At 38.2% G+C, this 26194-nt stretch overlaps 1 protein-coding gene across 2 annotated transcripts in view; it reads right to left on the reverse strand.

The window, feature by feature from the left end:
• Positions 1-26194, reverse strand: part of Ireb2 (iron responsive element binding protein 2) — a 232182-nt gene that overhangs the window by 8900 nt on the left and 197088 nt on the right. Inside the window, exons 3-16 of one of the 2 annotated variants that reach the window (XM_052188294.1) lie at positions 19754-19919; positions 18837-18974; positions 17376-17594; positions 14962-15031; positions 14251-14434; positions 13570-13709; positions 9758-9929; positions 8170-8267; positions 5450-5566; positions 4257-4416; positions 3183-3318; positions 1606-1690; positions 1029-1185; positions 372-496 (exon numbers count right to left, since the gene is read on the reverse strand). In XM_052188294.1, coding sequence (XP_052044254.1) covers positions 372-496; positions 1029-1185; positions 1606-1690; positions 3183-3318; positions 4257-4416; positions 5450-5566; positions 8170-8267; positions 9758-9929; positions 13570-13709; positions 14251-14434; positions 14962-15031; positions 17376-17594; positions 18837-18974; positions 19754-19919 — 1967 coding nt within the window. The remainder of the gene's footprint in view (positions 1-371; positions 497-1028; positions 1186-1605; positions 1691-3182; positions 3319-4256; positions 4417-5449; positions 5567-8169; positions 8268-9757; positions 9930-13569; positions 13710-14250; positions 14435-14961; positions 15032-17375; positions 17595-18836; positions 18975-19753; positions 19920-26194) is intronic. The other variant, XM_052188295.1, reaches the window with a different exon arrangement.

The raw sequence follows: 26194 nt of genomic DNA on the forward strand, positions 1-26194 counted from the left end.
CTGGCAGGAACTCAGAGTTGCTTTGCTTTTATCTTGAGTGCTGGGATTAAAGGCCTATGCTACCACCAATGTTTTTAACGGTTTTATACACACACACACACACACACACACACACACACACACACACACACAGAGGCTTTTTTTTTTAAACAAAAATCAGCCATAAAAATTGTATATTCAAATTATTCTGTCTAGAAAGCAAGACACATGGACGGTGTCTGAAATCCCAGAACTGAGAGGGCTGGATTGCTGAGTTCAAAGGTCAGCGTGGGCTGTAAGGAGTGAGGTCTCAGTCAGTATGAGCTACAGTGAGACCTTGCTTCAAAATAAAGAAAAAACTACAAACAAATAAAGCCCCACAAAACTCTTACCTCTACTTTCTCTTTTAGTGCTTTAAACATGGACAATATAACATGTTCTTCTTCTATCTGATGAACTTCTTCTCGACTAGGCCAAATGTCATGCAGGTAAATTTCCTTGCCCGCAGAGTCAGTACCTGATCAAAATTTTAATATGGTATTAAATACACATATAAAAACAACAACCAAAAACCAGCACCTCAAAGCATTTCTATCTTTTCAAAGACAAGTCACAGAAATCAAGTAACTGATTTAACACCAGGGTGTGTTTCAGGTTTAAGATTGCAAAGCAATTGCATGTACTTCTTACATTCTTCACATCAAGACACAGATGAGAGCAGAAAAGTGGATGGTGTAAGAAAGTAACGAGTATTGCCTGTTTTCTTTCATATCAAGAATATGGTTGGACCTGGAAAGATGGCTCAGTGGTTAAGAGCACTGACTGCTCTTCCAAAGGTCCGGAGTTCAATTCCCAGGAACCACATAGTGGCTCACAACCATCTGTAATGGGATCTGATGCCTTCTTCTGGTGTATCTGAAGACAGCTACAGTGTACTTACATAAAACAAATAAATAAATCTTTAAAAAATATATATGGTTTTAAAAACTTCTGGGAGAAAGTGCACACAAGTATACATACAACATACAGTAATATATAGGAAAACACACCTAAAGGCTCTGTCTGGAAGTCTATGTTCACTGTGCCTGCTATGGCATAAGCCACCACTAAGGGCGGAGAGGCAAGATAATTGGCACGGACACAATCACAAAGACGGCCTTCAAAATGTTTGTTTCCAGATAAAACTCCACAGGTAACCAAATCACCCTGAGGGGAGAAAACAAATATTTGATACAAGAGCTTATATACACTCACACAATTATAAAATTTGTCTCAAATAATATAGTTCTGAGAGCCAGGCAAACAAAAAATATTTCATTACATTTTAAGTACAGAAACTACAATTCTTATACTTTAATTCTTTGCATTATTTTAAGATCCACAAGTTACTTTTCCCAAGAGTTTCAAGTATAAAAATCAATATATACACTGTCTATAATTTACAAACAAGATATAGTTAAAACAAGTTGGGGCAACCCTTAAAGAAGCTCACAATCGCACTCATAAGTGTCTGATTTTTTAAACTAGCATCTATCAATTAACCCTGATGCTTAAGTATATATTGAAGTATCCTTATTAAAAAATGATCAATAAAAATGCACGTAGATGTGCTAATCTACATTTTACCTGTTTTACTGCATTCAAAACTGCTTCTGATAAAGGTGCTGTATTTCCTACACACGTTGAACATCCATAGCCAACTATTTCAAACCTGCATTTAAAAAGTGAAACATGACTGGACGGTATATCATATTTGTAAAGAAAAGACAAGTCTTATCTTTTTATTTCCATTATCACAGTAAGGTTACTATTTGCTTCATAAGAATTAACCATCAACACATTAATTTCACAGTTTTAAACATTAAAGTCTCACTGGCTGATTATTCTTTGTACTGATTATAAATCTTACAAGAGCCCACATACCCACAATATCTGCACTAGATCAAAAGTATTTATTAAACAATATCAGAGAGCTCTTCTGCTATAACTAGAACTAATAAAACCACTTTTAAAAAATCATGTGTTTCCATTCAAAAGGCATATTTAAAACTATAAAACATTAGAATGACCTCATTGTAAGTTCATCAAAGGTCCCAAAAGGTAAGAAGGCACTCTAGTGGGAATAAATTATTCAACTTTCAACAAAATACACCTAAGAAGAATCCCTGACAGTAATTCCAAAGTAAGATTACAAACATAAGCCTCTAATTTACTTTAGCTGCTGTTCTAAAAGCAAAATAAAAAAATCTAAAATTTATGAGGCTTTTAAAAGGACTGATTATGTAAAAATATTATTTTCCGAAATTACACTGTCATCATTTACAGACCCAATAACTTTGCAAAACCTGAATCAAGACAATCCGTTCAATTCCTCCACTGCTCCCGGATACAAGGTTTCTCTGTAGCCATGGCTGTCCTAGAACTACCTCTGTAGACCAGGCTGGCCACATACTCACAGAGCTCCCCCTGCCTTTGACTCTCAATCTCAAGTGCTTGGATTAAAGATGTGTTCGGTTAAATTAATCCAACTTAAATTATTCTTTCACTCTTTTCTGAACTGAACTTGACCCCACTTTAACAAGCCACCCTCTGAGACTTGGTTTTCCCTGTCCTGAGGCTACAGACCACGTGCTTGACCTCCTGTGCTTGACCTCCGAGGGCCTTGGCCGTCAAGTACTCTCCCACCTGCTTCTCAGGCACCAGCCTGCGTGATAACGGCGAGGGATGGGGTGAAGGGCTCTTGCAGGCCAAGCACCGCAAGCCTGGCACTGACAGGTTTAGTCTTTCATCTTTCCTTCTCCCCTTGTTAAAATAAAAGCCATTAAACTGTATTGCTAAAGCTGGTTCCCAAGGTCTATTCCATTATTTGTCACTGACTCATTCCTGAGACTAACACTAAAGTCCAACAATCAAAATTCATTATCTGGCTATCAAGATTTACCAAATCATCCTAGCACAGATTCCCTTCTCTCTTAAAAACAAAACAAAAACACCTGCTTGCCCCTCTGGGTATAAAATCTCATAAAATCTCCTTTGTGCTGAGAACTTGGTTTCTGGGTATGTCTTGTACCAACTCTGAGGGGGCCTTCCACTATTATACATGGATGGTATTTTTCCTTTTTACTTTTCTTTGATTCCTAACAAGTATATTTATCACCTGCTGAATACCAGCCTAGGTGTAAATAAGAGTAAATGCTACTTACCCTAGTTTGCTAAGATAGGGTAACACTCCACTTGAACTGAGGTAATGTGTAACCATCCCACTGCCTGGAGACAAACTTGTTCTTATATAAGGTTTAACTCGTAGACCAGTTTCAACAGCCTTTTTAGCCAAAAGACCTGTAAAATCAACAATGACTATAACAAAATATTTACTTCTTTCACATTAGAAGACCAAGAAAAGGATGTGTTTAATATCACTGACTACAATTTATAGTAAAAAAGTTCAAATTCATAAAATGTTTTTTAAAGCTAAGATTTATATTTTAATGTCTATGAATGCTATATCTGTACGTATGTACACCTGCATGCCAGAAGAGGGTATCAGATCCCATTATAGATGGTTGTGAGCCACATCCCATGTGGTTTCTGTAAGTTGAACTCAAAGACCTCTGCCCCTAACTGCTGAGCCATCTCTCTAGCCCATAAAACCTTAATATCATTTCTTTGTGCATTTTACTCTACGTATTCAGTTCACTGAAGACAAACTGAAATTTTTAGTGACGTAGCATTATGCTGCAAATTATTAGGGGATAGGTTAACACCATAGAATCACACAAACGGGGAAAAAAGAACATCCATATATAACTGCTATTGACTGGATCAATGCCATAATTATAGTAAACAAAGAACAATTTAACATTGGGAATGCTGTCACCCTGTACACAAACTGATGCTACATGTCAGCAACTGCCCACTTGCACAGTATACTGTGATGGCAAACTGGTGGGAAAAATCTCAAGCAATACCTGCTGACTAGTGCTACTTCTAAATTTACTGAAGAGATACAAACAATTTAAAATTAAGAGATACATAAACTATAGATTTTTTTCAAAAGCTACCTTCTGTGTAATAAAAAAATACTACAAATTAAAAGCCCCTAACAACTTAATTAAAAAGTTCAGTGTCTCTCAATATAAAACACAAACATTGATACATTACCTAAGGATGAGAAATATAACAGGAAAGCAAACAATAACTTACATAAGAGAATATATAGTTATACAGGAAAGCAAACAGTAACTTACATAAGAAAATAGTTATAAATACCAACCTACCTGCAGCGAGCATCACAGATGGATTGCAATTATTGGTGCAACTGATAACTGCTGCAATGACCACAGATCCATGGGACAGCTTATACTCACTTCCATCATAATGAACAGAGACAGTATCACTTTGTTTTTCTGCTGCAACTTGGAAGCCTTTAAATCCAACCTATAAATTTGTATGTGAAGATTACAGGCTTGGTAGGACTAATAGGAAACACAACTTGGACATGAGGTTCGACTGTGATACATAGGTCTACATCATTCAGAAGGTACAGTTCATCTTGAACAAGATTTGAATATTTACCAGTCTAATCTAATCAGCCAACCACCCAGAATCCAGTCCCAACTCAGACGTTTCCTAGTTATTCCTGCTTACAGGAATTCTTAAAAACAGTAGAAACTCTTCCTATTCTAAAGATCTGCCCCAAATGACTCAACTGTGTGAGTACAGAAGAGATGAGTAAGATTTACTATGAGTTAGTAAGTGCTAAAGCTGCCTGACAGGTATACAGCAATTCATCAGAGACCACCTTACTTCTGAACAAGTTTAGTATTTTCCAAATAAGAAGTAAAGAAACTATTAAAAAAAGGATTGGGAGGCAAAGTCAACTGTTTCCTAACAGACTGAAATGACAAAACTACAGCCATGACTTTAAAGACAAAATCAGAAACCCTAGAGCCAAGGTTATTTTCTTTGTGTTGTTTTTTCAAATTCAATGAGAATAATTACACAGTACAATGGTTTCTTCCTAGTAGGAAGTCTGTAATAATGATGCCCAATAAAACATTCTTCAATGATGTAAATGATTAGCACTTGAAAGGAAACCACTGTGACTGAGAAACCTAACTTTATTATAAACTTTTTTTTTTTTTTGGATTTGTTTTTTTTTTTTGAGACAGGGTTTCTCTGTGTAGCTCTGGCTGGCTTCGAACTCAGAAATCGTCTGCCTCTGCCTCCCAGAGTGCTGGGATTACAGGCGTGCGCCACCACTGCCTGGCCACCACTGCCTGGCTTATTATAAACTTTTGATTACTTTAAATAGATATAATCCAAACTCTGACCCTCACAAGACTGCTGGCATACACCAGAGTGTACGAAAAAAATAAAAGAGCAGTAGATTGAATTTAGAATCAATCCCAAACCCTGTGGTTCTTTACTACTTAGCACATAGCATAAAAGTAACAATAAAATAACTTACCTTTTCATTTAAGCAAGCCTGAAAATCACTTTTCATGTCTGTTACAGCAACTCTATCCTGAGGTCTTTTTGGACCACTGACAGATGCAACTATTGAATTTAGATTAATCTGTATCACCTAGGAAAACAGATGGAAGATCAGAATTTCTAAGAATACAAAAGCAAACATTACTTTATAAGCAGAATGAGTACATTTATTTTAATACAACTTGTAAAAACAATGTTTTCTCCTATGTTTTTCTCTACAAATATAAATACTATCAAAAGGGCTGAGGATATAGCTTAGATGCTAGAGGGCTTATCTAGCACTCAATAGGCCCTGGGTTCTACCGAGCATCACATAAAATCAGAGTTGATGGCATATTGCTTGTAATCCAAGTACTTCAAAAGCAGAGACAGGATGATTATTAGTTCAAAGACATCCTCAACTAAATAGTGAGCCAGCCTGGGCTACATAAGGCTGCCATAAAACAACAAAACCAAAACCACTGTCACAACAGAAGCCTGTATAAGAACCTCTACTCATCAGCTCACTGCCTCTGTTCCAATCCCAGCCATGTCCCATTCTCAGACCACGAAGTGAACGGTTAGTAAACATTTCTCCCCGTCACCTCTTATATTGATGCCTGGTCAACAGAGCATGCTCAGGGAATGTAACAGAGAAAGGTTTTTATTCTCTTTGTGGCTTCAGAGGCTCTCACTGGCTAGTTTCCTATGAGATGGCTTTTATTGCTTGGTTAAAAAGTCATTATTTTGTTAAAAATTCAATTTACAATTAGCTATTTATTTCTCCAAATATTAATATTTCCTTTGTGCACTTCATTTTGTGTGGTTAGGTATAGCACATTTTTTAATTCTTCATTACAGTTTTATCATAGCCAAGATTATTCTGAAGGATTCTACTATATTTAATAGATTCAACTGATCCTAGTCTTTGTACTAAATAATCACTAAAGGAATTTATGTTTTTAAAGATTTAGTCTTGTTTTATATGTATGACTATTTGCCAGCACTGTATGTATGTGAACCATGTGTCTGGTACCTGTAGAGGCCAGTAGAGGGTGTCAGATCTCCTGGAGTTAAAGATGATTATGAGACATGGTTGCTGGAAACCCACACAGGTCCTCTGAGAAAAGCAGCAAATGCTTTTATCCACTAAATCATCTCTCTATATTCAAGAAGTTTCTTTTAGCTTTATTTCCAACTACTGTCAGTTTACAAGGTGAAAGAGGTTTTTAAAAACAAAAAAAACAAAAACAAAAACCATGGGCACCCTAGGCAGCCCAGGTTGGCCTTGAACTATGTAGCCCAAACTGGCTTTGATTTACAATCCTGCTATAGCTTCCAGAGTCCTGGGATTCCAAGTATGAACACATGAATATCCTTAGCACAGCTAGGACTTATGTGCGTAAGGTATGGCCTTCTACTGTGTTGGCTGACCTTAAACCTACTATGCAGAGCTGAGGATGAGGATGGAGCTGCACTTTGCTTCTCTGTCTCCACCTCATTGCAGGTGTGGTAACCAAGTACTGGAGACTGAGCCCAGGGCTTCACGCATGGTAAGTACTCTACTAACCGAGACATAACCCCAGCCTCTGGCTAGGGTTTTCTAATAAGTAATCAATTCAATTTTACTCTACCAGTCAATTTTTTTTCCCTAAAATCATGGACAACAGAAGTCAAAGGGAAAAGAGAATGGAAAGAGTTAAAAGATTTTTCCAGAATCTTGCAAATTTGGTTTCTGTGTCTTTTATTCTGGTTTTCAAGACTCTTCTGAAAACACCAGCTATGGTGGCTTCTATCTGTAATCCCAACATTCAGGAGACTGGGGTGGCAGGACACCTTCATGTTGGAGACCTACTACGAACAACCTTTTGAATGCACACTCTCATATTCTGTTCCTTCCTTCTCTATCTGCCATCTCTCTGTCTCTATCTCAGTTCTACAAACAAACTAGAAACAAAACATCAAAATAAAGTTTCCTACATGGAAATCATTGTGTTCTAGCTTAGGGGAAACACAAACATAACCATAATAATACTAAATTGATATCAACTTTCCTGAATGTGAATTCTATCTATGCTACCAAAAATATCCAACAAATAAGAGTTGTAAAGTACTTTGAACATTTAAGACTATATAACAACAAAATGTTGCAAAATAATCATAAACCAGATACAGATATCATAAAAATTGCAATTTGTGGAGTAGTGGGAATATCACAGTGCTCATCCTAAATCAGAAAAAAAAATTAGAATTTAGAGTTGATATTTTAAATACTTAAAAAGCCAGACCAGGAGTTGGAGAGATGGCTCGGTGGTTAAGAGGCTACACTGCTCTTTTATAACTCTAACTCCAGGGGACCTGATGTTCTTTCCTGGCCCCTGTGGGCACCTGTACACATATATATATCTGTTCTCATAATTAAATATAAATCAAAATGGTAGACTTTACGAAATGTTGCAAAATTTACTACAACCAGAATCTATCTAAATGCCATTATAAAATCAAAACAATGGGTCAGAAATGATCCATCTGATTAACAGCTATCACTCATTAAGCATTTACTACATTGCTGGAACTGTTCTACAAATTTGCATTTAATCTAAGAACTCTGTGGGACACACTGTCCAAAAGCTACCTAGCTAGTAAATACGTATCCACAGGATAGTGCACAAGCACTTATCCTTCCCCTCCTAGGTGAATTACTTGCAAAAATACCTGAGAATATTCAGGTTCTGAAGAATTCTCATCATTTCGAAACAATTTCACAGCTTTAAGGTATTTTTCCATTGACTCAAGTTTGGTTTTGTCAAAACCTAAAAAAGAGGAACAGCAAAATAAAATGTGGTAAAGAATTCTGAGATCTTGACGACATGGATGCGAAACTGCAGTGGTGAGCTAAGTTCACTCACTCACACACCCTTGACTTGCATGTCTTTTGCTCCGCTTACCCTTGACAGACTTCACTTCTCAGTGCAGCCTGCTCGAGGAAACCACGTGGACACACTACACTGGCATATATGAATGGATGAGCTGACAACCCTGAGTCCACAGCTGATATTCATGTGAATACAGTCTTCAGAAATCCAGACCCCTAGCTGTGACTTGTGCAGCCGAGGCCCTAGACACAAAGCAGCAACAAGCTCTTCCTGCCACGCCCTGTCTGAAATCACTGACCCACTGAAACCATGAAGCAATAAATGATTCTTGCTGGGTTTGTTTTTGATTGATCAGGACCGTGTAGCGTATAGCAAGTGCTCTACCAGAGCTAAACAGTCTTACTACTGTTTTGTAAACCACTAAATTCTAGGCTAGTTTGCTATACGGTTAAAAAAAAAAAAAAAAAAAACCCACCAGTTATCTTAACTCAGGTTAGTATGTAAGTAATGAGGTGAGACAGAGCTGGGGTTCAATAAAGAAACTTTAACACAGACAAGCGTTAAGAGAAAAATGCTCATAGGAGAGACACGCCCGAGAGCATGAGTGCTGGCTTCTCAAAAAGTATTGTTCTGTGCATTTTATGGAAAACACATCTTTTCAGGGCATCATATAATCTGTCTATTGGCTGTTTCATTTATTCACTCATAATAATATGCCCACAAACTGTAGAACACAGATTCTCTCTCTCAAAGCATATCTTTCACTAGAGGTAAGTGGCTCAACAGTGGTGTCTTCATAGTGGAAAGGAGACTTACTATTCAGACAATAGTAGTTTTATTAAGTACCAAGTATCATTTTGAAGGTAGCTTCTATAGTGATCAGGGTGATTAAAGATCCAAGCCAATCAAGCTACACAAAGATCTTGAACCTGCAACCCAAACTGCTTCTCACTCAAAAATCTCTTGCCTGCTTGCACCTCTACTAAAGATAGGTGACGGGATTGTTCTGTGAAAGTAAAGGATGACATGAATATCAATGGTTTGAGTAATTCCATGAATTATTCAATATGAATAATAACATGTCAGTGGATCGCAAGGGACTATGTTTTGAGGAGTATTTTTAGGGACATAAATTATGGTTAGAGTCGCTGTTTCAAAATATAACACTTTAGCTGGGCAGTGGTGGTGCACGCCTGTAATCCCAGCACTTGGGAGGCAGAGGCAGGAGGATTTCTGAGTCTACAGAATGAGTTCCAGCACAGCCTGGCCTACACAGAGAAATCCTGTTTCAAACAAACAAACAAACAAACAAACAAACAAACTATAACACATTGATAAATACTCAATAGTATATATGACATAGTAGTTTATTATAAAGGACTATCAAACAACTACAGTGGAAATGCAATCATTTTATATTCTCTTACCTGTATGTTCTAAATGTCGTAGTGTCACATTGTCCACAGGGAAAAAGCTGAGGATAGCACCATATTCTGGACACATATTTGCTATGGTAGTTCTATCGACAATAGATAATTGTGAAACTCCACTTCCAAAGAACTCAACAAATTTTCCAGCCACGCCTACTTGCCTGAGGTGCTTTTAGAGATATGCAAAAACACAGCAGAAGCAATGGTAAACTTAGCATGGATTTCTAGAAAAGCAAAAGTCAGATATTTTTTCTAGAAAGTTAAATTTTTAACCAATACTAATGATAAGGTCCTTTATTGTATGAAACAAATTCATTCTAGTTTTACTAGTATCTTAAGAGGAGGAGGAGGAAGAAGAGGAGGGCATGGTGGCTCACACCGTTAATCTCAGCATCTGGGAGGCAGAGGCAGGTGGACCTTTACAACAGCCAGAGCTACATAATGAGATGCTGTGTTAACAACAAAACACCTGAATGCTCAAAAAAAACCCCAAAAAGAAACAAAACAAAAAAACCCCAAAAAACCAAACAAACAAAAAGTAATGTCTTAGTAATGTCATAGTAATGTCTCTGAAAGCAAAGACCACCTTAGATTCCTTAGGAGGCCCGCCCACACAGTAACAGCACATAGAACAACTGTGCTCTAACTACTGTTGGCACCCTGTAGTTTAAGAAATAATATACTTATGAGAAACTGTATAGTGAACTTAAAATCCTATGTTGCTGTACAAAACTCTTCTAATTATTAGTATTAGCTTAAATATTTAAAGCAACATTATTCTAGGTAAATTCCTTTTGGTCAGATTCAACACATGGTGTAAAGTGAATTCCTCCAAAACTCATTCATTCCTACCAAGTAACTGAAACAACTTCTCATCTGTGGGGTTTGTATTACTTATTTTACTTTACAGTGATCCGTGCTCACTGACTGTAGAAGCCAGACCAGGGTGTTCAATCTCCTGGAACTGGACTCCAGGTCCCCGAATTCAAAGATAAAAAGAAAAATAGGGGGGATGGAGACAGCTCAGTAGTTAAGAGTATATACTCCTTTTCCAAAGTACCTGAGTTTGGCTCCCAGCAGCCATGTTAAGTAGTTCACAATGGGCCTTTAACTCCAACTCTAAAGGGGCCAGAGAACTTTCCTGGCCAGTATGGGTACCTTATGCCCACAAAGGCACACATGGGTATAGACATATACATAATTAAAATAATGATGCAAAAAAAATACTTAGAAAAGAAAAGAAAGATTAGGCAAGTGCTGTCTTCATCAAATTAAGGGACACAATATGTATTTGGGAAAATAACATGGTTAATCCTATAAAGACCATAAAAAGAACAGGCCCTCAACAGAGAAAAACATATCCAATAAATACACATAATGGATAAAAACTGTCTCACAATAAGCTGCTAATCACACAAATAGTAAATAGTTAAACAAAAACTGCAGAAAAATCTGAAAGTAGTGGTTTTTTTTTTTTTTTGGTTTTTGGATTTGGTTTTTTTGAGACAGGGTTTCTCTGGATAGCCCCGGCTGGCCTCGAACTCAGAAATCCGCCTGCCTCTGCCTCCCAGAGTGCTGGGATTACAGGCATGCGCCACCACCACCGGCTGAAAGTAGTGTTTTAGGATGTCGAAATAACTAATTTTTTTAAAAATCAAAATAGTACATATCTCTTCCTCTAGGAGTAAATTGTGCATTTCTCAATTTAACTTTGTGATCTTTGTTACCAAGCACTAATGAATCATCTTACTAAGACGTCAAGCTATCATCATGACTACTGAGAAACTGGCACTATTGCTCTGCCTTGTGGAATAGCTCCAGTTGTCACACCAATAATTTAACCAAAACTGCTGAGAAGCAACCATATATGGGAATTGTGTGTGAAACACAATTCAAGAGCAAGTATTTTTTTAAAATGAAACTTAAAGTTAGTGAAAAATAGAAAAATAAGGACTGAAATGTTACAATTTATTATTCACTATATTGAACACATGCAGCCAGTATTTTTTTTCCAAGTTCCAAGAAAGCTACATACTACCTCAAAAAAAAAGTTAAAGCTAACAATGGAAAAGTCTGACACTATCAAATTTCTATTATTCATATGTTTTAAAGCATTATCTAGCAATTATTTTGAAAGAGACTTTCTTTAAAGAAGAAACTGGGGAGGAAGGTCAGACGGTCCAGGTGTCCAAATATAAGTCATGGCATGCATGCACACTATAAAAAAAATAAATATACAAGTATAATAAAAAGGCATTTCAAAATTGGAGGTAGTGCTGGGCTGGAGAGAAGGCACAACAGTTAAGAGCACCAACTACTCTTCCAGAGATCCTGAGTTTAATTCCCAGGAACCACATGGTGGCTCACAACCATCTGTAATGGGACCTGATGCACTCTTCTGGTGTGTCTGAAGACAGAGACAGTGTACTCATGTAGTGAAATAAACAAACAAACTTTAAAAAAAAAAAAAAAAAAAAAAGCCGGGCGGTGGTGGCACATGCCTTTAATCCCAGCACTTGGGAGACAGAGGCAGGTAGATTTCTGAGTTCGAGGCCAGCCTGGTCTACAGAGTGAGTTCCAGGACAGCCAGGACTACACAGAGAAACCCTGTATCGAAAAAAGCCAAAAAATAAAAAATAAATAAATAAAAAAAAGAAAGAAAGAAAAAGAAAAAAAGAAAAACCTGGGGGTAGGGACTGAAGAAATAGCAGTTGGGAGCTTGATACCTAGAACCTTAGTTCAAACAGCCAAGCATAGCATCATATCTCGTGATGCCAGTGCTGGAAAGGCAGACAGGTAGATCCCTACCTAGCACAGCCTACTTGAAGAGGTTCAGACCCAGGCCCAGACCAGTGAGAAATTCTGTCTCAAAGCAAAGCCATAAACAGAACATGGTGTTGTCTGCCCTCTACCAGCACTTGCACATGCATTAACATGGATATATACATACAAATGCACATAACAAAGTTCTTTTCTGGAGGATGGCCTCTTTCTCATGATCTTCCTGTCTTCTCAGCCTCTTCAGTGCTAGGATTACAGACATGTGCCACCACACCTGGCTTCTGAATTAAATGCACTAAACGTAACATTTTGTTGTTGTTTTGCAAGACAGGGTCTTTCTATGTAGTCCTAACTGTACTGGAACTTGCTATATAGAACAGGTCAGCCATCCTCCAATTCAGAGATCTGCCTCCTGTATGTTGAGATTAAAAGAATGTGCCACCACCCTCAGTGTAAATATAACATTATTTTTTGAGACAGGGTTTCTCTGTATAGCCTTGTAGACCAAGCTGGTATCAAACTCACAAAGACCCACCTGCCTCTGTCACCAGAGTGCTGGAAGCAAAGGCGTGCACTGCCACTCTCCTACTCCCCACTCCAGCTTAAGTGTAACATTTTAAAAATCCACATGGTCAAGTTATTGAGGCAATAATACCTGTTAAAGGCATGGACTCGTGGGTCATAAGCCTGGTTCTATTACTTAGTATTTAGCTCTGTGCTCCTCCTCTGATAAATAATTAACTTGCATGTATTTTATTTTTGATTAAAATAATTACAATAGTGACTACTTCACAAGCCTGAAATGAGGTCTTCTGATAAATGTGTTGACAAGTTACACAGTGATTTTTTTTTTTTGGTGTCTTCCAAGTATATATGTTACATTTGTTATTATTACTATGGTAACTTTATGATGCAGGTGATAATGTGAGAACTATGAATGGAGGCATAAATCCCATAAAGCTCTTGTGGGGCTGCTCCACTTACATAAAGACTAAGTCATGGAAAAATATAATTTGAGCTGAGCTTACCTTTGTAATGCCGAGGACAATATCTATGGAGGTAACAAAAGCATTGGATGCCCCAGTTAGCTCACATCCAACCACCTCTGGTAAAGTAAGAGTAACTGGCAGGCCAAGCATAACTGCCTCTGTCTCAATGCCTCCAACTCCTGTAGAGAAGGACAAGTGTATCAGCACAATTTAAATTAGCCATATTCCTTCAAAACTCTCCCATGCTTCATGAGTGTGACTTACAGAGCATTTTACAAGGAACATGATTTCACTGTGGACCTTGAACCTGAACCTTTTTAAAAGGATGACTCCACTTACATATTTAAGAAAACTAGTATTTTAACCTTATATTAAATCAGCATTTTTCTGAGTATGTTATATACTGTTTGATGAATAACAAACACCAAGATGTGAATACAACCCAGTCTATATCTATCTTAGTCTAATAAATGTAATCCAAGAAAGAAGGAAAAAAATCCAATAGTTATAATACTCTATTAAAAAAAAATGAGAGTGGGGCCCAGTAGTCGTCATTAGCATCCCTCAGACTCACCATCACCATGGGGTAACTGCCTGGATTGGTGCTGTCGGGACACTAGACAAATTTTTGTTATAAATCACCTGTTCTTTTGCTGCTTCAAAAAGGCTCTCTGTCCCCTGATAGTTTTGTTTAAAAATAAATGAAATATACTTACTTACCCCACCCAAGAATCCCCAATCCATTCACCATGGTTATATGAGAATCTGTGCCAACTACACTGTCTGGGAAGAGCAGGTCCATTTCTTCAAAAACTACTCTTGATAAATATTCTAAGTTCACTTGATGAGCCATTCCAGTTCCAGGAGGGATGACTGCCACATTGTTAAAAGCTCCTGAGCTCCACTATATTTTGTTTGGATTGAAGAGACACAGTGTTATTGGTGCATTATCTTTGTATTCATAATCAAGATACAAATAAACATTGACACTAAAATGTTAGTCAACTGCTCAATATGGCCAACTCCAAGTTTATAACAAATACTAAAAATAGAGCCTATGCATTCTCATGAACATTAAAACCCAAATTAAGCTGGGAATAGCTATATGCCTTTAATCCAAGTAGTAAGAAGATGGAGGGAAGAGAAATTAGTTCAAGGCCTTTCTCAACTATTTATCAAGCTCTAGGACAGGAACTGTGCTCTAAAATTCAAGGAAAGCCAAGGAACAAGATTATCCATGGCTCACATAAAATGTAGTTATTGATTTCATTATTTTTTATTACTGTTGCTTAAATATGCCAAATATGAGGTTTTCAATAATACAGTACAAGAAAGCCCCATGACCATAAAACTTTTGCTAATAACAAGTCTAAATCTAAAATCTTTACAGAAACAGTATTTTATAAATGTTAATCAAGAATTCCCCAATACCTTGAAAAATTGAAGCCTCTCTCGATTTCTGCCAAATTCTACTTCTTGATTTTTTAACACTGTCTCAGGTCTAAAAGGATGAAAAGCTGGTATTAAATACATGTACTATTAAAAAAATCATTTGCCTTGCACCTAAGTCTTCACTGTCAACATTTAAAAATATCTCTGTAAGAATTTCTCAGGTTGCCGGGCAGTGGTGGCATGCCGGGCAGTGGTGGCACGCCGGGCAGTGGTGGCGCATGTCTGTAATCCCAGCACTCTGGAGGCAGAGGCAGGCGATTTCTGAGTTCGAGGCCAGCCTGGTCTACAGAGTGAGTTCCAGGACAGCCAGGGCTACACAGAGAAACCCTGTCTCGAAAAACCAAATCCAAAAGAAAAAAAAAAAAGATTTTCTCAGGTTATTTAATTTTCCAAAATTATTTTCTTTCTCATCAAGAAAGCTCTTTCTACCTTGCACAGCATACAAGACAGATACAGAACTATTATTTTACTGAGTATAACAAGTCAGCATCCACATGCTCAGACTGCAGGGGGGTGGGGGGAGGCAGGCAGACCACGAGGAAGGTAACTAAGCTGTGCTGGAAGGAAACGGGACAGTGAGTTTTATCAGTGAGCATGTGCACTCTTTCATCTCTTTGGTTCTTGTGTCACTTAAAATAAAAGGGATGAACATGCTGACGTATGAAGGAATGAACATACTGACATATGAACACTGCCTTATAGGTAAAGAGACCTTTTCACAAAGTCAACTCACTGAAAAATGCTTCATGTTTAAGTAGATTATGTGGGTTATAAATACTGCTTATAGGAATTTATGATTTAAAACCGCCTAAGTTGTTTACTTCAACTAACAGCTGGTGATTTTTGTAGAGTTATCAATAAAAGTTAATTGTTGTATGTAACCTGAGTTCTAAAAATTGTAATTCTTTGTGAACTTTTTAAAAAGCAAAGCTTATTTTAATAATTCACAGCCAAGCGAATTTTGTAGTCACAACATATTGTAGTGGTTTTACCCCATCTTTAGAGAATAGTATTCTAAAGACACTCCTATTAGTTCACAGCACTTAGTGCTACAAAAATGTCTTTTGTGTGTTAGATTATAACATGATTTCAAATTAGATTGCTGTCAGGGGCCAAATGATAAACTTCCAACTATCTAACTCTTCCATTTCTTCTTCAAATTTATAATTAACACTTTACTGATGTATTTACAAACAGCAAGACATACTATTTTCACACAAGCAGAAACTATAAAATATTCTGAAATTAAGACTAAAAATTGAGTTTAAATATATTGTGTTACATCTTTAGAAATAAAAGTACCATAGCAAACACTTTATTCTGCAGTTATAAAGAGACGATTTTTAAAAAGCAGTAATTTGTGATGCTGGATGGCTCAGACTTAAGGACAGCATACTGCTTTTGCAATGGTCCCAGGTTCAGTTCCCAGCATATACATGGCATCTCACAACCATCTGAAACTACAGTTCTAAGAAATCTGGTTCCCTCTTCTGGCTTCTGAGGGTTCCTACATGTACATGGGGGCATTTAAACTCATGTAGGTAAGTATATATTATATATGCAATAAGTATAAGTTTTCTTAGTCATTCTGAGTTAGTAAGAATTATCAGAATGTCACTTTGTATATATGCTGCTCTCTCAAGTCAACACACTCTTAATAAATCAGGAAAAATGGTTATTGAAGAATAAGAAGTTATTTCATAAAACTGTTGGAAATGCACAGCAAAACTGACAGGGTATATTCAATCCCTGGGAAGGGCACAGGTTATCGCTATTTTTTATAGAAATACTAAGCAAAGATTTTAGAAACAGAACCTCAAAGATCAAATTCAAAGACAGACAAAATTACTGTTTCATTTGGTATTTTATCATGCATATGTGTAACTATTTTTCTTAGCAACGTAAAACCTTAAATGTTTAATACTACTTAAACCAAAGTATTATTTGTTTACTACATGTTTTTATTTAACTTTTATGTGGATGTACATGAATATATGTCTGTGTGCCACATGCATGCAGGAGCCTGCAGAGGAAATTGTTGAGAGCTGCCATGGATTCTAGGAATCAAATCCCAGTCCTCTGCAAGCTGAAGCAGCACTCTTAACTATTAAACCATCTCCAGCTCTGCTTAATAAATTATTTAAGCTGATTGAGTAAGAGGGCAAAATTTCGCAGCTTTATATCAGGCAAGAATGGTGGCACACATGTTTTTAATGACAATACCTGGAAGGCTGAGGCAGGAAGACTTTATCTAGCAATCCAGGCCAGCCTGGATATAAAAATCATATTAGAATGTAGTTGTGAAGGTAATGCATCATTAATCAGGAGAAATGTGATTTTCTTAACTGAAAAATAACCTGGAACTAAAACTATTAACAGAAACAATGTCATACTCAGGCACTGGTTGCAAATGAAAAGGACACAGGACAGGTGTATTCTCAATCTGCGATGAAAATGTTCCTGAGTTTCGGCTTAGTTCTCCAGAATCACACGATCCCCGGCAGGTAGTCTGGCCCCGACACGGAAGCTTCTTAGGCTGCACTTTAAGTGGAGAGAGCTTTCCTGCTTTCTGTACGTCACCACCTCCAGGATTTGGTGCATTCTGTATTGCACTATTATTTCAAAAAGGAAACAAAGTAATAATGTACAAGTGACAAATTTTAACTTAAAAAAATTTTCCTATCATTAAGACTATCTGGAAGTAAAAGATGTTCAAGTCACATAAATTAGGATAGTGGCAGGCACCTGTAATCCCAGTGCTTGGAAGGAACAAGGCTAACCTTGGCCACACAATGAGATACTGTTTCAACTCTCTCAACCATCCCAAATGGAAGCACTTTTTACTCAGGAGGGTGAAAACATAATCCTAAACATACCATGTTATCACATACCTCTCTGTCACCCCAGATAGGGTAAGGAGAGGAAGAACAGATATTTCTTTTGACATGTAAAAGAAGGAAGGATGAGTTTGATAAGCATTTTACATTTTTGAGACAGAATCTCACTATGTAGGCTTGGCTGACCTAAACTACTTATGGAGAGCCTTGAACTCAGACCCACCCTGCCTCTGCCTCATAAGTGCTGTGATTAAGGTCATACCTGGCATAATTATTTTACATGCTCTATACCAATTTGAAGAACTCTGAGAAAATGCACTATACTTTTTATCACATAATAATTTACAGAACATAGATTTTTTTCAATACATGATATTGACTCTCTCAAGAGTTAGGATAAATTCCAGTATCATTCCACTACTCTAAGGAATGTAAAAAGGAAAATGGCAGAGACCAGAAAGCTGCTCTAGTCTGCTCTTTGTAAGCGGAAGGAGAGCAAAGCTTTAGCGGACTCATCATTTCCAATAAGTAGTTAAGAGACAAATCATAAAAATCGAAATGGAACTGAAACTGGCTGTGATGGTGCATGCCTGTAATCCCAGCAACTGGGAGGCAGAGGTAGGTTATAAATAGGATTCAAGACCAATCACAGCCTAACAGTAATATCCTGAATCAAAAATGGGGTGGGGAGGGAGAGGAGAGGGGGGGAAAGAGAGGTAGAGAGAGGTAGAGGTAGAGAGAGAGAGAGAGAGAGAACTTAATTCAGATATTCATTCCAAAAGGCAAGTTATAAGCCTACTTCTATCAAACATGGTAACAAAAATATACAAATATGAAATGAGCTTTAAACTCAGAATAAGTATAGAAAATTACACCAATCCATGAGTTCCTCTGGTTCTTCTTTAATGAAAAACAAGCTTTACTCTGGGCCAGAACCACTATTCCCTACCTCCACACTACCCACTTCACTACAGTTAACTAGTGCTACTGCCTTCATCCATGTCTATACTGCAGTACCATTTACTGAAGTCAATCTGTAAAGAGTGGTCCACCGTGAGATCTGTTGGACAGGCAGGGTGGACTTTCTTAGGATCACCTCCAAGAGTTTTCACTGCCTCCCTCATAGCAGCAAAATCCACCATTGCTGGTATTCCACTAAAAAATAAACAACAGTCAAAATTATGGGTCTAATCACTTAATACTCACTTGTTATCATTTTTAAAAAAACTATCTCTTTTTTGTGTTTATTTTTGATTATTTTGATAATGATATACAGTTAGATGTACCCCCGGTTTAGTAAGAATTAACACAATATTATCTGAGAACTTCAGTGCTCAGGAGTAGAACTGCCAAAAAACAACAGAAGAGATGACTTTTGGAGGTATAAATGAACACCTGATTGGCTGTGTGATTCCTTCCTCTAGGTCCTTCTCCCATAGTCTTTGCAGTATCTCAAAAAGCTACTCATGATAGCCTTTACCATTTTACATTCATCCACTGAGCATGCCGTGTGTGCCTGTGTGTGTGTGTGTGTGTGTGTGTGTGTGTGTGTGTGCTCGCGCAATTACTGATTACAGAACAATAACATTTGTATTAAGCAGCAGCATATTGGAGCTACCACACATTAGTGATCAGTGGCATATAAACTAGGCTTGTATGAGGAGGAGTAGATGACGGAGTGCTCTTTTTCAACATTTAAGATTCACACTTGCAATAAATATCCCATAAACAGCCAGAACAAGAAGGGTCAGTCTTTCAGTATACTGTAAAAAAATCTGGATTTTATTCTGTGATGGGCTATATAGTGGAGGAATGAATGACAACTTTAGATTTTTAACCAAGTTATCCCATACTGGGGATTTGTAGGAACAAAGCCATCAAATAAGAAACTACTGCATTGTCAATACAAGTAACGTAAAGATGCTGTCACTCACGTGAAATCTTGAAGAACAACACGGGCGGGGAAAAAGGGCACTTCAACATTACTCTGTTTGGTTTTCCAGTCCAAAATGTTCATAACATCTTCCTTTTTCATTAAAAAGCCATCACAATTTCGCACAGCAGCTTCCAACAGGACCCGTATTGAATAAGGCAGAATATCTGATTCAAGATAAAATATTACCATAAACAAGAAGTCATATTTATATACTGTAAAAAGTACAACAGTATAAATACAAATTGAAAAGCATGGAGTGGCAATTAAATACAGTAATGAAGACAACCCTACTGTCCCAGTTAATCTCAATTGTGAATTTGACACAGCCTTGGGTAATCAGCTGAGGTATTGCCTAGATCAGATGAGCCTGTGGGCATGCATACTGGGATTGTCTGGATTGTCAATTGGTATAGGAGGATCGGCCCACTGTGGACAGTCAGTCGGGTGCAGAAGAAAGTGAGGAGAGTATACGCCAGAAAGCTGTGTTCCTCCACAGCTCCTGCTTGAGTTCCCATCCTAAAGCATGGGCTGTGTCCTGGAATTGTAAGATGAAAAAAACCCTTTCCTTCCCTAAGTTACTTTCAGGCACGGCAATTGTCAAAGCAACAGAATAAGATTAGAACAACTGTTACACCTTAAAATGCAGGTACCACTCAGAGTGACCGGGAAGGAGGGTGAAGCCCTATCATCCTGTCAGTCATGACTCCAGTGACACACTTCCCCCAGCAACACTGCGCCACTTCCCTAAACAGAGGTAAAGCTGGCGACCAAGTATTCAAGTACCTGAGCCTATGGAGACATTACTCACTCAAATGCCACCACACACAGAAACAAAAGCATAGACAGACACCTTTTTCTTTAATGGCAATGCTGGGCCAGGCATGGTAGCACATACTTTTAATCCCAGGACTTGGAGGCAGGGGCAGGCCTCTGTGAGGCCAGCCTGGTTGGTCTATAGAGTGAGCTCCAAGACAACCTAGGTGAGAGAGAAACCCTGCCTTGAAAATGCAAAAATAAAAAACAAACAAAACAAAAAATGCAATGTTTATAATCCACAAGAGCCAAAAGGAAGGAGCCAAATCTACATAACTGTAAACAGTGTGAAGTGCATGCACAAGTCTGGTTGTGGACTAAGGTACCAAGCGCCAGGACCACCTGGAGCTTTCTTAGTGAATACAGTAGAAGCTGGACTACTATGTAGCATAGCTTCAAAATTCCAAGCCAAATGGCTGGAGAGATGGCTAAGAGTTTAAGAGCACTGACTGTTCTTCCTGAGGTCCTGAGTTCAGTTCCCAGCAACCACATGGTGGCTCACAACCATCTGTAATGAGATCTGACGTCCTCTTCTGATGTGTCTGAAGACAGCTATAGTGTACTTACATATAATTAAATATTTAAAAAAAAATTCCAAGTCAAAATTCTGTTCAGTCCTGAATTTATTTGTTTGTTTATTTATGTTTTTTGGATTTGTTTTTTGAGACAGGGTTTCTCTGTATAGCCCTGGCTGTCCTGGAACTCACTCTGTAGACCAGGCTGTCCTTGAACTCAGAAACCCTCCGGCCTCTGCCTCCCAGAGTGCTGGGACAGGTGTGTGCCACCACCGCCCAGCTTGGTCCTGAATTTATATACGTTTATATACATTCATTTTATTCCCTTAGTATCTTCCTTTCTTAAGAAGTTTGTGAAAGATATGTTCTATAAAACAAATATAAACAAAAATATGAAAACTAGAAAGTAGCTTCCAACACAGGTGGAAGGGTAAAGAGACTTGGGGCACTGCCTGATAGAGACAGTGTAACTAGTTCTCACTCAACTGGAGCAGAAGATGAAGTCTAGATGCAGTGCTGCTAAGAAAAGAGGTGTAGGGAAAAGGACAGATTACATGATTATCCAGACCAGACATATTGATTATGGATAAGAACATAGAAAATTTAGGAAACTGAAAAAGGAAATCATTAATTCCAGGTAAAAACAAAAACAAACAAAAAAACAAAAACCAAACAAAACCTCCCTTCAGACCCCTCTGTTCTTCATCCTATCTAAAGCCGCCAACACTGATGTTTTTATCTCCTTGAAGGAAAATGACGCTTGGAAGAACTAGGAAGTCGTGAGACTCACACCCAGCTGGGTCTACGGCTTGATGACACAAGCAACCAAAGCAAAGCAGGCGGAGTCTAAGGCACACTTGGGGAAGGTTCCAAGATGGCTTCTCTACATGCTATGGGAAGAGTAGGCCTCTTTGATAAATATGGTCTGAAAAAGTACAGGGATAACCTGGAATGGATGATCATTAGAAAATATATTAAAGTCCCTGAAAATAGCTCATATTGAGATGGGATCAAAAGCAGATTGTTACAGGAGTTATAGGATCTTTGTACCTCAAGCTTACTGTCTGCTATGAAAGAACTTGACCATTTACTACTTTAACTAGAACTTTAACTAGAAAAAAAAGCAGATACTTTCCATATTAGACTGTGGATGGAAAAAGGGAAGGAAAAATAGAAGATGAGATGGGTGGCATGTCATTTTTTATAGCTGGCAAGAAGCATATGAGAAGTAGAAACAATTAAGATCTGTGCTATAAAGAACCCTTTCTGGGATCCAAAGACTTGGAACCCGTGGGAAGAGCCAATTTGACAGTGGGAAGGAATAGAATGAGACAGAAATGAATACAATGAATAAAAGATAGCCCTTAGGTCTGAATGACCTTTACCGTAGAAGGAAAAGCCATGATTCAATGTGCAGACAGTGGCCTTATTAATGGCCCAGTAAAGGAAACTATGATAACCAGGGAATAGTCTTATGAACTGCTACCTTAAATTAAGAAAGACTTTTTAGGAGCTGGAGAGATGGTTCAGTGAGTAAGAAAGACTTTTTAAGCAAATCAAAGAATTGCTCACAGCCTGGCTTGTAAAACTGTGGGACATGGATGTGGGTGGCAACACGAGTACCACAGAGGCAAAGAAGCTGAGTAATAAAACTAGTCATCTCTTCTTGAAACCAAAGCTGCATAATCTGAGGTTCTAATAGAAATGTGGTGGTTTGATAGGTTTGGCCTCCATCGACTCATATGCATGAATAGGTGGCCCATGGGGAGTTGCACTATTAGGAAGTGAGGCCTTGTTAGAGTAGGTGTGGCCTTGTTAGAGTAGGTGTGGTCTGTTAGAGTAGGTGTGACCTTGTTGGAGTAAGTGTCACTGTAGGGGCAGGCTTTGAGGTCTCCTATGCTCCAGCTACACCCAGGGTGGGACATAATCTACTGCTGCCTTCAGATCAAGATATAGAACTCTCAGTTCCTACTCCATCATCATGTCTGCCTGGATGCTGCCCCATTTCCTACATTTAGTCCATGATAATGTACTAAACCTTTAAAACTATAAGCCAGCCCCAATAAAATGTTATCCTTTATAAAAGTTGCAATGGTAATGGTGTCTCTCCACAGCAATAAAACCCAAACTAAGACAATAAGGAAAACCAGCCCTCAGGGGATCTACTAATATAAATCATGAAGGGTATTAATACACTGTGATAGGTCAGTCTCATGCATAACATCCCTGAATGCAATAAGGAGAGGACAGCCGTTACTAAAGGAACTGGACTTCTGAGTGGCAGTGTATAATGTTCAGCTCTCTGACCCTGATAAAATTGCAAACACAGATAGTTATGAAAATGAAGTTTCAGTGGCTTTACTGAGCCCTATAGTAAGATGTAGCCTTTAGGAAATAGAAGAGTCTCTAGGGGACCTGAATGACTTAGAACAACATACAAATCGGGTTTATAAGGTGTCAAAGCAATCAAGGGGTGATAAAAGAAGGATAAAGCAGATAAAGAAAGGGGCCTCTCTAGGCCCAGCTTTGAACAGAGCTGGTATTCCTAGGGGGAAAACTAACAAGAAACTTGTGAACTCCTGGAAGACTTTAAAGCCAGAGCAACAATTCATCAAGGGGTAGGGGTATCCATGAAAAGTCAAAGTTCATCTTAAGATTTGTAGTTATTCTCCCCATACCCTAAGCATGCTTAAATTTAGAAGTTGACTGCATAGGTATAGCGGGGAGGAGAGACTGCTTGAGGATTCAATTCTAGCAGAAAGACTAAGCTCCACTCTCCCTTTCCCTGGGCAGGATGAACACCAAAACCCAACATCACAAGGTGAGTATGGGGAGATGCAGCAACCCAATGACAATATCCCAAGATAAAAAGCACGATGGCTAATGAAGAATAACTGAATACAGAAAGCCAAACAAGGTGGCTCTCATCTACGATACAGAATCTAGAGGCAAACTGTCAGTCACTTTCTTGGAAAGATACATGTAGGCCTTAAGAGATCCTGGCCATAGTTTAATTATACATATGTGTGTGTATATATATAAATAATATGAATATTATACACATGCATATACATACATAAACACACACACACATATAAAATTACATAATATTAAGCATCTTACAGTTTTGGAAAAGCACTGGGAAGAATAGTAAATTAGCAGTTAAGAGTTTGAAGAAACCCTATGTGGATGGGGGTGGGAGGGTGTGTGTGATTGGGAGACTGTCCAGAAACCATTATTATTTACAAATATGCCAAGGTCAGGTTACCTCCCATAAGCTGCTGGTCAGCCAGGCCCAAGCCATAAAAGCTATTACACAGCTATTGGTTACATGCCAGAAATGGATAAAACTGTTGCTGAAACGCCTGCTTGGGTATGGACCCTGATCACTGTTCAGTGAACCTGCTACTAGTAAATAGTGGCACTGACTGTCACTGATTTCTGATTTGATTCAAAGCCCACTCCATAAGCAAGGGCCTATGTTTGGTCTGTAAGCCAGGACCTGTGGCTACAGAGGCCATATGCCCTGGTGGGAAGGCTACTGCTACTGTTTTAAAAACAGATGTTAATATGTCTGTAAACTGCCTCCTAGACATTTGTATTTACTACTTCTGTTAGTTACAGAGGGAGTCCTTATAAATTTTTTGCAGTGGGTGGTAGTTACTGTAGATACTCAACCAGTCAAACTGCCAAGAGAAAGTGACTATTCCTATAGCATAGTGGCCCAATGCTGAGCTATAAATAGGGGAAAATGAGACATCCACATTATACCCTCCACTCCACCCAAGACCAGGAAATATTGCTACAGAGGGGCTGGAAAGAAAGCAAAAGCAAGAGGAAGAGATAAAAGTATATTGTAGCTGTATCCTTCATATTGAATGAAACATTTTCTCCTGGAAAAAAGCTCAGAAGACTCAGGAAGGGAACTAAACTTACAAAAGTCGTAAGACCCTTCCTATAAGCAGTAAACTAGTGCTGGAAGAGAGAAGACTCTTCTAGAGCAGCTTTTATAAGCATCCCACGTCCCTGTAAGTAACTCAAATAACCCCCTGGTTAACTGAACGTGACTGGGTGAACTGTCTCTTTGGTCTGTTGCCAGTCCCCTATGTGGAGTCAAGAGGCATTTGTTCAAGTTTCCCCAGGAAAAGTCACTTAACACTTAGCTTTTCAGCATTTTCCGTTGGTCTATATCACTTCTCTAATTCAAGAATTGCTAATTAAAACAAAAAGTTAAACTGAGACATATTTTCCATATCTTATATTCTTTACCCTTTCCAAGTAAGCAATTAATATTTTTTAGTAAATGTGACAGTTTTACAATAACCATCAAAAATGGGCGTTAGAACAGTTTCATAAACTCAATAGCTTTCCTCATGCCCATTTAGTGCTAATCCTCATACCTTCCTCTCCAACTCCTGCACCCCCACGAGTATTTCTACTCTTCATCTTTTCTAGACAGATGGAATAATACAAAAACATCTTTTGTGTCTGCCTTTCTTTTCAATGAACTTGCTTTTAGAGTTCATCCCTACTATATTATGTATCTTTAACAGTTAACTTTTAGCCAGGCAGTGGTGGCGCACACTTTTAATCCCAGCACTTGGGAGGCAGAGACAGGCGGATTTCTGAGCTCGAGGCCAGCCTGGTCTACAGAGTAAGTTCCAGGACAGCCAGGGCTACACAGAGAAACCCTGTCTCGAAAGACCAAAAAACAGTTAACTTTCTTTTATTCAATTACATTTCACACCAAATTGTGCTTCAATTTACCAACTGGAGGATATTTAAGTCATACAATTTTTAGCTCTGTGAACAATAATTCCTAATATTATGCACCTTAATTTTTCTTGGGTAGATAGAGAAGAATAACAGGGCTAGGCTGTTAAGAATACTGAGTTCAACTTCTAGCACCCAGTCTGTAACTCACAACCATCTGTGATTCCAACTCCAGGGGATCCCACACCCTCCTCTGGCCTTCACAGGCACCAGGCATACACATGGTGCACAGACATACATGTAGGCAAAATACCCAAATACATAAAATAATGATTAAAAACATAAATATTTTTTAAAAAGAATACAGTGTATATATAATAGTTAGACCATATGATAAA

This window comes from Apodemus sylvaticus, chromosome 7, assembly GCF_947179515.1.
Source record: "Apodemus sylvaticus chromosome 7, mApoSyl1.1, whole genome shotgun sequence".
NCBI lineage: Eukaryota > Metazoa > Chordata > Mammalia > Rodentia > Muridae > Apodemus > Apodemus sylvaticus.